General features: G+C 34.2%; 1 protein-coding gene across 2 annotated transcripts in view; it reads left to right on the top strand.

The window, feature by feature from the left end:
- The window catches only part of LIN9 (lin-9 DREAM MuvB core complex component), a 106,931-nt gene that overhangs the window by 55,356 nt on the left and 39,574 nt on the right, over positions 1-12,001 (top strand). For both annotated transcript variants that reach the window (XM_057729605.1, XM_057729606.1), the window contains exons 8-11: positions 6,430-6,563; positions 7,823-7,942; positions 8,412-8,513; positions 11,258-11,338. In XM_057729605.1, the coding sequence (XP_057585588.1) occupies positions 6,430-6,563; positions 7,823-7,942; positions 8,412-8,513; positions 11,258-11,338 (437 nt within the window). The remainder of the gene's footprint in view (positions 1-6,429; positions 6,564-7,822; positions 7,943-8,411; positions 8,514-11,257; positions 11,339-12,001) is intronic.

Raw genomic sequence — 12,001 nt, 5'->3', positions numbered from 1 at the left:
GATGTATGTAAGTATACAGTACATGCCAGAACATAAGATGGTCTTCCTTCCAAGTTATATTTGAGTTCTTACACTTTTCGTGTTATAAGTATTCTCTCAGTTTATTTTGCATAACCAAGCCTGCTTGGTGACAACTCACTGATTTCTAATTTCATTTTGTTATGGTTGAAGAAAGTATTTTGTATGATTTTACTTCTTTTAAAGTTGTTGAGACTTGTTTTGTGACCTAGCATTTGGTCTGTCTTAGAGAATGTTTCAAAAGACTGTATTTTGCTGTTGGGTTGAGCATTCCATACTCAAATTGCTTTATAGTGTTAGGTCAAATGGCTTGATAGTGTTGTTCATGTCTTCCATATTCTTATTGATTTTCTGTTTTATTATTGTATCAGTTATTGAGAGATGAATATTAAAATCTCTGTAATTTGTTGAACTCTTTACCATTTCATCAGATTTTGCTTCAGGTGTTTTGGTGCTCTGTTAAGGTGCATACATATTTATATTTGTCGTATTTTTCTGATACATTGACCCTATTATCATTATGAAATGTCCCTCTTTGTTTCTAGTAGTATCCCTTATTTTAAATTTTAATGTAGTTATTCCAGTACTCTGTTGTTACTGTGGTAAATCTTTATCCATCCTACTTTCAACCTATTTGTATCTATGAATCTAAAGTGTGTCTCAGAGACATGTAGAAACATATAAACAGCATATAGTTGAGTCTTGTTCTATTTAAGCCAGTCTGCAAACTTCTGTCTTTTTAAAAATTTAAGAAATTTTTATCTAATTGTATTTTTTTATTGAGGTATAATGGACATCTAACATTATATTAGTTTCGGGTGTACAACGTAGTGATTCAATATTTGTATATATTCTGAAATGATCCCCACAATAAGTCTAGTTAATATCCATTACCACAGTTACCAAAAGTTACAACTTTTAAGATCTACTTTTTTAGCAGTTTTCCAGTATATAATATAGTACTATTAACTATAGTCACCAAGTTGTACATAACCTCCCCATGGCTTTTGTTTGGGTTTTTTTTTTTGTTTTTTGTATGTTTATCATTAAAAAAAATTTTGTTATTGAAATGTAGTTGATTTACAGTGTTGTGTTAGTTTCAGGTATATAGCAAAGTGATTCAGTTATATGTGTATATGTATCTGTGTGTGTGTGTGTGTGTGTGTGTATTCTTTTTTAGATTCTTTTCCATTATAAATTATTACAAGATACTGAGTGCTATACAGTACTCTATGCTATACAGTAGGTCCTTGTTGGTTATCTATTTTATTTAGACTCATTTATTTTATAACTGGAAGTTTGTACCTTTTGACCTCTTTCACCCTCTGCTTTTTGATCAGTGGTTAGTCTGTTCACATTTAATGTAATAATTGATATGGTTGCATTTATGCCTTCATTGTGCTATTTGTTTATAATATGTTTCATATCTTTTATGTTCCTTTGTACCTCCTTTGCTGCCTTCTTTTGTGTTAATACTGTTTAGCATATAATTAGTATACAAATTAGTATACAAATACTGTTTAGTATACAGTTAGTATACAGATTTTACTTAGTATAGTTACATAGTTAGTATTTGTATATTAGTATACAAATTCAGTGTACAGTTTTAATTTCTCTGTTATTTTTAGGTGTTTTTTTGAGGGTTTTGTGTGTGTGTGTGTGTTAGTTGCTCTGGGAACTACAATATGCAGTTTGAACATATCAGTCTAATTAAGGTTAATACTGAATTAATTCTGATAAAATTTAGCAAATTTACTCCAACATAGCTGCATTTTCTCCCACTTCTTTTTACTGTCATCATCAAATGTGTTACATTTATATCTGTGATAAACCTGAGAATACAGTATTGTAATTATTGCTTTAAATAATCATTTTAAAAATGAAATGAAGAGAATAAAAAAAGTGTATATGTGTATGTTGTACACCCCGTTTTTTATATACACCCACATATTTACCATTTCTGATGTTTTTCTTTTTTTGCTGTGGATTTTAGTTAGTCTGGTATTATTTTCTTTTATCACAAAGAATGTGTTTTAGTATTTCTTCTTAACTTGTCTAGTAGCAAGAGATTCTCTGTGTTTTTATCTGAGAATGTCTCCATTTATCCTGCATTTGTGAAAAGTAGTTTCACAGGATATATTTTTCTTTTTTTTTTTTTAATATATTTATGTATTTATTTTTGGCTGTGTTGGGTCTTCATTGCTGCATGCAGGCTTCCTCTACTTGTGGCAAGCAGAGGGTACTCTTCATTGAGGTGCACGGGCTTCTCACTGCAGTGGCTTCTCTTGTGGAGCATGGGCTCTAGGTGTGTGGACTTCAGTAGTTGTGGCACGTGGGCTCAGTAGTTGTGGCTCTTGGGCTTTAGAGAGCAGCCTCAGTAGTTGTGGCACATGGGCTTAGTTGTCCCGCAGCATGTGGGATCTTCCCAGACCAGGGCTTGAACTCATGTCCCCTGCATTGGCAGGCAGATTCTTAACCACTGTTCCACCCAGGAAGTCCAGGATATAGAATTCTTGCCTGATAGGTTTTTTTTGTTAGCACACTAAATATTTCACTCTGTTGCCTTCTGACCTTCATTGTTTCTGATGAGCTGTACCTGTTAATTGTGTTGCTGTTCTCCTACATGTGATGAGTCATTTCTCTTTCTCTTTTTTAAAAAGTGTTTATTTATTTATTTATTTGGGTGCACCAGATCTTAGTTGCAGGAGGTGGGCTTCTTAATTGTGGGAGACAGGCTCCTTCGTTGCGGCATGTGGGCTCTGTAGTTGTGGCATACAAACTCTTAGTTGCAGCATGTATGTGGGATCTAGTTCCCTAAGCAGGATTGAACCCAGGCCCCCTGCATTGAGAGTGCAGAGTCTTAACCAGTGTACCACCAGGGAAGTACAAGTTATTTTTCTCTTAAAGCTTTCAATATTCTCTCTTTGTCCTTGGATTTTGGAAATAACTATGACATGACTTGGTTTGATGCTCTTTATATTTATCCTATTTGGGGTTTATTGAGTTTCATGGATTAGTAGGTTAATTTTTTAATCAAATATGGGAGATTTTTGGCCATAATTTCTTCCAGTTTCCTTTTCTGTTTCCCTCCTTCCTTTGGGTCACTCATTACAAATATGTTGTTACACTTGACATCTTTCCACAGCTCTCTGAGGCCCACTTCATTTTTCTTCAGTCTTTTGTTCTTTCTGTTCTTTGGGTTGGATAATTTCAGTTGATCTCTTTTTAATAGATCAGAATACAGACTTGCTATGATATGTTATCTAAAATGTTCCCTGATTCTTTTTTTCAAATCTTCTTTTTAACTCTAGAGTTTCTGTATGGTTCTTTTGTATAGTTTCTGTGAAATTCCCTGTTGAGTCATTGTCTTTAATTCTCTGAAGTATTTATAAAATCTACTTTTGAAGACATTGCTAATGTATCTGTCATTTTCTACTTACTATAGTCTTATCCTGAGTAACTCACGCTTTTTTATTTCATTACATGTCTAGTAATTTTTGTTGAAAACTAGATATTTTAGATAATATATTGTAGCAATTCTGTATTCTAATTTTCGGGGGAATTTTGTTTACTTTAGTAACTTACGTATGCAACCACTGATATCTCTGCTCGGTTTTTTTTACTCTTATTTATTTTTAAGCTTGCTTCCTAGGCAGTGCTCCTGTGTCTGCATTACTTAGTTCATCCAGTGAAAGGCCTCAGGCTGATCTGTGTGTGGAGCTGGGAAACAACATACAAAGTTGCTGTCAGTTTTCAGGTCATCCTTAAGCTTTTACTTTTTACCAGACTTTCTTAGGTCTTTCCTGTCCAATCACATTATTTTCCATTTAGGCAAAAATTTGTGGAGAGTGTCAGTCTTTTTATGGCTGTCTAGTTTCTAGGATCTCCTTGTTAAATTCCTAGGCATTCTACCACTCACCTCAGACAGGACTACATTTTAGGCTTGCAAAGTTGTGGGATTTTCTTATTCTTTCCTGATTGAGTTCACCACTCTTAACTAGCACAGTCACAGGTTTTTACCCACTGGTCCACATCCAGTCTGCCTCTCTGGCAACAAGCAACATTGTTTCCATGACCAACCATACACTAGAAAAACGGCTTTTTACCAACCAAGCTGTTGGGGATGGTGGAGTGTGACTAGCCTCTTGCAAAAAAGCCACTATCCTTACCTGAAGCTCTAGCAATTTTTCAACAGTAGTCATTTCTTAATTGTTTTCTGCATTTGGTCCGTTTCCAGTACCCGGAAATAGTTGTCTTTGACAGTCTCGTACAGGTTTATACAAGTCTTTTGCAGAGAAGAATCACCAGCCTCTTTATGCTGCCATAACTGGAGGTCCTTTTCTGTATTTATGTTTGTTTATTCAACTTTATTACTCATATCTTCTGTATACCTGTTTACTTTTCTCTTAATTGGTCTGTCAAAGACTGAGAATTTTTTTTAACCTTTTATTTTTTATTTAAGTATAGCCAATTAACAATATTGTGATAGTTTCAGGTGCACAGCAAAGTGACACAGCCATACATATACATGTACTGATTCTCCCCTAGACTCCCCTCTCATCTAGGCTGCCACATAACATTGAGCAGAGTTCCCTGTGCTATACAGTGGGTCCTTGTTGATTATCCATTTTAAACATAGCAGTGTGGGGACTTCCTTGGTGGTGCAGTGGTTAAGAATCCACCTGCCAATACAAGGGACATGGGTTCTAGCCCTGCCCTAAGAAGATACCACATGCCACGGAGCAACTAAGCCTGTGCACTGCAACAATTGAGCCTGCGCTCTAAAGCCCATGAGCCACAACTATTGAGCCCATGTGCCACAACTACTGAAGCCCACATGCCTAGAGCCCATGCTCTGCAACAAGAGAGAAGCCACCACAATGAGGAGCCCACACACCACAATGAAGAGTAGCCCCCGCTCTTTGCAACTAGAGAAAGCCCGTGTGTAGCAACAAAGACCCAACACAGCCAATAAAGACCATAAATAAATCCAGTGAATAAATAAATTTTTAAAAAAACAAACAAATAAAGCAGTGTGTACGTGTCAATCCCAAACTTCCTAACTATCCCTTCCCTCCACCCTTCCCCCCGCTAACCATAAGAGAATGATATTTTAGTCTTCTACAATTGAGTTTTTGTCAGTTGATCCTTTTAAACAGTTTTGCATTGAATATTTGTGTTTTATTAAAATGATATCATTGGGTCTTTCCTGGTTGTCCACTGGTTAAGACTCTGCACTCTCAATGTAGGGGGTGTAGGTTTGATCCGTGGTTGGGGAACTAGTATCCCACATGCTGCACAGCATGGCCAAAAAATTTTTTTAGAAATATCATCTTTATATGTTATTGTGTGTATAAAATGTGTCACTTTGCCTAGTTTAATGCCTTAAATGCTACCATTCTTATATTTTTCACTCATGCTGGATATTTGCTTGGATTTTCCTGATGTTATCTCGGACTGGATTTAAATAATAATGACACAAGAATTCATCTGTGTGAGGGATCCCCAAGATCACCCCCAGGTTTGGTTTGGTGATTCGCTAGAAAGACTCAGGGTAGTTGACAAGTAGTTGTACTCATGGCCATGACTTATCATAGAAAAGGATACAAAGCAAAATAAGCAAAGGGAAAAGTACATGGGGCCGAAGTCCAAAGGAAAACAGGCACACGCTTCCAAGAGTCCCCTCCAGTAGTGTCACACAAGACTTGCATAATTCCTTCAGCAGCAAGTTGTAGCAGCATTTGTGAAATGTTGTCTACCGGGAAATTCATTAGAGACTTAGTGCCCAAGGTTTTTACATGGGGCTGGTTACATAGGCACCTTCTGCCTAGCACATACAAGAGTTGAAAAGTCGGTAACTGCATTGTTTGCACAGTCGAGGCACAGTAAACCACCTTCCTTAGTATGCAAACAGTGGGAACACTCAAAATTCAAGTTCCCAGAAGTCAACTTTATAGGCAACCCTTTTTAAGGTTAGTAGTCAGAAGCCTAGTAAATCTTTTCCGTGTAGCACCCTTGTCTTTTTTTTTTTTCCTTTTTCCTTTCAGTTGAGCTACTCCTAGTGTTTCATTCATGAGTATAAACATGACCGAATTTTTGTTGACTTTTTTTTTCTTTTGCAATTCAAGGTTTAAAGCAATGATGTTAAAATATTTTCCCCTTAGTTTGATCGATATATGATTTCATTCACATATCAAATTAGGGATCACCATTTATAGTTTTGTTTTTTGTTTCAAAAATTTTTGTTGTTGTTCCTCTAAACCTAAAATAAAGTACATGCTTCTTTTGAAACTTTAATAGACAACAGTGCTATACTTTCTCCATTTTGAATTACATGCTTGGAGCAGTTTTGTATGTGACAGTTTTTTGTATCTCCTAAACATCATAATGCCTTCTTGTTTCTTTTTTCAGCAAGATTACGTGGTGTGCATGATGGTCTGTTCACTGGACAAATAGATGCTGTGGATACTCTTAATGCTACTTATAGAGTAACTTTTGACAGGGCAGGGCTTGGAACTCACACTATCCCTGACTATGAAGTTCTTGTAAGTATTATTTCATAATACACATGCATTTTTATGCCTATTAAATGTATTTTGTAGAGTTTTCTTAGGGGTTATATTTATGATAGAATCAAGATTTCAAGTCACAGAGGAAGAGATCTTTAGAGTTTTCCAGCCCTGCTTACTAGACTCCTGGAACAGAACTATACTTAAGTCTTCCACATTTTCCAGAAGGTAGCATCCCTCTACCTTACCCACACCAAATTTAGTGTGACACAACTCATCACTTTTGACTAAATAATCTTGAGGAATAAACTACACGACAATTTCATTTCAGCTCTTGGTATAGTCCTCTTGCAAAATGACTTTAAAAGTGTGAAGTAGCATGTTGCACTTCAGAATATATATTTTTATATGTTCCTGTTTTCTCCTCAGAATATACAGGATGGTTGTAATTACCCCCACTTTTTGCATGATGAAACTGAGACATAGGTACATTAGATAATTTATTCAAGGCTTTGAAGCTGGATTCTTGCCAGGTTGAGACTAGAATCTGATCTTTTGAACTTCTGATATAGTCCATTAAACTACTGGACCATTATTTCGTGATCATGCTTGATTTAGCAATGTCGTAGAAATTATATACGTTTCTAATAAGTTAAAATATAAAGGATAAATATAACTAATATTTTTAATGAGTAATGAATTTTTATAATAAAATTGTTTGCCCCTAAGCATTATAGAAATTAAATTGTTCACATTAAGCCTCCTCTTTTTTCATTTCGTTATAAACTTGATTTTTAAGGGTTGTGAACTTACAGTTAAAAATCAAAGTTACTTTTAGAGAGGAGTAGGGGAGAATGAAAATTTGGACTAAGTATAGAGCAAGGTATACCAGTCTTAATTTTTTTCATTAAAGAATGAAATCTTTAAACCTCCCATTTCAAAAAAGAAAAATTACTTTTCTGTTTCATTACTGTAATTTCCTTTATGAGATCACCCAAACATTTCTCCCTGGGCAGATAAGAATTGCCTTTAATTACAGTGGGTAATATTCAGAGAGTCTTTAACACAGAGACAACAAAGGTTGGCATAGATCACTTTCCTTTCTTTCAGTAGATCACATTCTTCTGTTTTGTAGATTCAGTCTCTTAGTAGCAAAGTAGTATTCATACTGACTTAAGTTCTAGCCTTTTGATCTTTGTAGGTTAATATATTTTATGATAAAATGGAATTTTTATAAAGCTAAAATGATTGGTAAAGGTCTTCAAGTTTTGGGGACTATTTCTCTTTTCCCAAAGAGTAATGAGCCTCATGAGACGATGCCAATTGCTGCCTTTGGACAGAAGCAGCGGCCTTCTCGATTTTTTATGACTCCACCACGGTTACACTATACTCCTCCTCTCCAGTCACCAATTACAGTAAGTAGTATAATGTCACCAGTAATTTAAATGATTATTATGAATGTAAACTATGTTCTTATGAAATACACATCTATTGCAATAACTTGAGGAGGTGCCCATGTTATTTTGAGTTGTCAGATACTAAATAAAAAGTTAATAAAATAATTGTTTCAACTCTGGAAATATTTTCCTTTTTGTGGGATTTTTAATAGAATATTAATTATAATAGAATTTGTTCTTTATTTAAAAATAAGATACTTCCTTCCTACTGTATCGCACAGAGAACTATATTCAATATCCTGTGATAAACCATAATGGAAAAGAATATGAAAAAAAAGTATATATGTGTATAACTGAATCGCTTTGCTGTACTGTAGAAATTAGCACAACATTGTAGATCAACTATACTTCAATAAAATACATTTTTAAAAAATAAGGTACTCCTTTTGAAAGTCAGTAGTTAAATGATTCCCTTTTATTCCCACAGGATAATGACCCCCTATTAGGACAGTCACCTTGGAGAAGTAAAATTTCTGGCTCTGACACTGAAACATTAGGTGGTTTTCCAGTAGAATTCCTTATCCAAGTGGTAAGAATTGCTCTGAATATTTTGGTTATTTGTTTAAAAAATTCAGTGAGTTTTGTATGAGTATAAAGGTTTTTATTTCGTAATCTTAGGGCATCCTGCCATTATCAGTCACCTCAACAATTATGATGTGTTGGCCAGCTCTCTGATTAGAATGAACTTTATTTCTTTTCTGAAACTAGAAATAGCTATTCAGTTGCTAAGTACTTAATGATTAGCTGCAAAGAAATCTAAGGCTAAATCAAAACAAGTATAAAATTATTATATAGAACAATTTTCTTGAATAGCCTGACTCTTAAGAATGTTATGAGCTATTCGTTTTGAAAATTAGATTAAATAAATTAATTTGAATCATAGTCTAATGATTTTTGATTTGTTTCTTTTCCTTTTTTGAAAAGAAAAACTACTTGGCTTGGGATAGATAGAGTCTTTAAAAATGTTTATAGCATAATCCATTAAAATAGTCACAGTGTTCCATTTTACAGTTAATGTTATTTTGAGGAAAAGTCTTGTCATTTGTGTGTATGTATAGCATTTTTTATTCCTTAGTTATATGTTGTTAATTATACTTGGAATACATAATTACACCTTTTGACTTCCAAAGGTACATAAGATATTTCTGTATGAAAAGTTTAAAATATGAAAAGAGCCAAGGCTTATCACTTTCACAAATAGAACACTTATATTTTAAAGACATTCTTTCTTTTAAATAGTGGAAGTAAAAACAGAGCTAGTATGTCATAGTTGGGCAAGTGTGTGTGTGGGAAAGAAGGGTCAGGGAGAGGGGAGAGAGAGGAGGGGTGGGGGGGAGAGATCCACCAGCAGAGGGAGTCAGAAGCTAAATACTAGTGCACTGCCTCTAAAGTATTGATGTTTTTATTGATGCTTAGATGTTTGATTGCAGTGCTTAATTTTAACTTCAAAATCTACATGTAAAACCTAGTTAAAACACTGCTTTCATTATTTTAAGCTATCTAGCAGATAAAAATAGAAGTCCTTTTATGTACTTGTCTTTTGTAATATGTAAAGTTTTATGAAACTCAGGTTTGCTCTTGTTAAGCTGTGAAATATGTTTGTCTTTTTCTGTTACTGTTTTTTTTCTTATGACAAAATAAACATCTTTTTTTTATTTTTTTGCAAGTTTTATAATTCATAGTTTACAATAAGTTTTCTTTTTGAGGGAACTTTTTCTTTCCTGGGGTTAGGGATTTTGAGGAATCTAAAGACTGACCCACTTCTTAGAGAGGACTCAGTTTTGGAAAGAATAAGAAGGAAACAGCATGATTTTCTATCAAAAACAAGCAAGAAACACAAAACTGAAAGAGAAACCAGAAATGGGAGAGAGACTATTGCCTTCATCTCATCTTTTACTGCTTCTGACTCTAAAGAATCATACACATTTCCATAAAACCCAACAACTAGAGATAGGAGACCAGTCCAGAGCTCTGGACCTACTAATAAGGGTCTGTGTGAACAAGTATGTAGCATAACTCACCAGGGCCTCCCTCTGTCAACTTAGGTTAAGTTTTTAGATTTTTTTTTTTAATTATCAAAAGTTGAATGCATATACTCGTAAAAGCAGACAGAGTTGTATAATGCACCTCTAGGTACCCATTATGTAGGTATGACAGTTACCAACAACTCCTGGCCAGTTCACGTTCATCTATACTCCCACCCACTTTCTGTATTTTGAGAAATCAGACATCATATTATTTATTTGTAAATATTTTGTTATATATCTTTAAGTGGTAGGCCCCCCCCATTTTTTAAGAGCCATAACTATAATATCATTATTACATCTAAAAAGTTAACAAAAAACGGTCTTAATATCATCATGTATCCAGTCAGCATTCCAGTTCTCCAGTTGTCTCTTAAATGTTGACTGTTCTTTTTCCCCATTAACTTATTTGTTGAAGAAACTAGATTATTTGTCCCTAGTCTCCCACAGTCTTTATTTTGCTGACTGAATCCTTGTGATAACATCCAACATATTCTTTTGTCTTTTGTATTTCATGTAGATTGCTTGTTGAATATAAAAGTTTAATTTGATTTGGTTTTTTTAATTTGATTGGTGTACTTGTTTTTATGTGACTACTTTTATGCATAGTTTTGTGTTCTGATAGGATACCCATTATTATTTTATCTCTTTTTTTAGATAATGTTAGCTGGTACTAATTATCAGTGCCTAGATCCATTCATTCATTAGGATTGCAAAATGGTGCTATTCTTGTTCTTTGTTTATTAGCTGAAATAGTACTATAAGGAAAAACTTCCCCTAATCTATTATTTGGTTACCTAATGACATAGTTTGTATAGTATAAGCAGGATAAATGCTTGATTCTTTGTCTTTGTTTTCCAGTTTACAAGTTTGGTCACTGCTATTCTCCAACAGTGGTTAATTTTGTATCAGTCTGAACTCATGGATTTTAACATATTCGTGCTCCAGTTAATAGCAGTTATTATTCTGATTGGTCCACAAATTGTTCCATTTTGGAACAATAGTGAAATAAATGAAAGCTCATTCAGATTGACTCCGTAGTTGTTTTGATATATCCTGGTTACAGTGTATTCTAAAATATCTTTTTCTTAGCCAATCCAACTTATAAAATAAAGCATCTGTGCTATATTTATATTGAAACACTAAAATCTGCTAGAATATCTTAGTGAAAACTTAGAAATTCGATGTCTACCTGATATACTTAAGTGCCTCTGTTTATTCCAAAACATCTCTTCTTCATTGTCTATAGACCAGATTATCAAAAATTCTCATGATTAAAAAGGAGCATATCAAGAAATTAAGGGAAATGAACACAGAAGCAGAAAAATTGGTAAGGATATTTTTTTTTCTTTGCTTGTCTCATTTTAAAATGGTGGGGGCTTCTATATCTTAGGATTTTAAAATATTTTATGGAAGAAAACCTTGAGATAAATGTTATTTTTAAATCCTGATTTGCTCTCAGTATCTCTTGTTGTACTGAACACATGCTGAGTAAGTTAGCAGTGCAATACAGTTCATTACTCCAGACCTCCTTATGCCACTGAGTAGAATTAATGGATATATATTAGATTCTTTGACAGTTTGCATGAGTGTAGAATTCCTAGCATTGGTGCCTCTGACTAAGAAAGTCGTATTAGCAGAGGTTATTAAAATTAATTCAGAATCAAAACATCAGGAAATATATAGGCTGGTATGTTCAGGTTATCTCGACAGAGCTTATATCCTATTTTATTAATCTAATGAGTACAAAAATATGAGAGTCAATTTTATTCATAGGAGAGAATTATCAGTCTTTTTAAATGTGGAAAATATTCATTAAGAAAGTTTTTTTTTTTAATTTTATTTATTTATTTATTATTTTTGGGGGGGGTACACCAAGTTCAATCATCTGTTTTTATACACATATCCCCGTATTCCCTCCCTCCCAACCTCGACTCCTCCCCCACCCTCCCTCGAGTCCCCCCCACCCTCCCCGTCCCAGTCCTCTAAGGCA

The sequence above is a fragment of the Hippopotamus amphibius genome, chromosome 3 (assembly GCF_030028045.1).
Source record: "Hippopotamus amphibius kiboko isolate mHipAmp2 chromosome 3, mHipAmp2.hap2, whole genome shotgun sequence".
Taxonomy (NCBI): domain Eukaryota; kingdom Metazoa; phylum Chordata; class Mammalia; order Artiodactyla; family Hippopotamidae; genus Hippopotamus; species Hippopotamus amphibius.
Note: the sequence above shows the minus strand (reverse complement) of the source record. Positions and strands in the feature narration are given on the sequence as shown.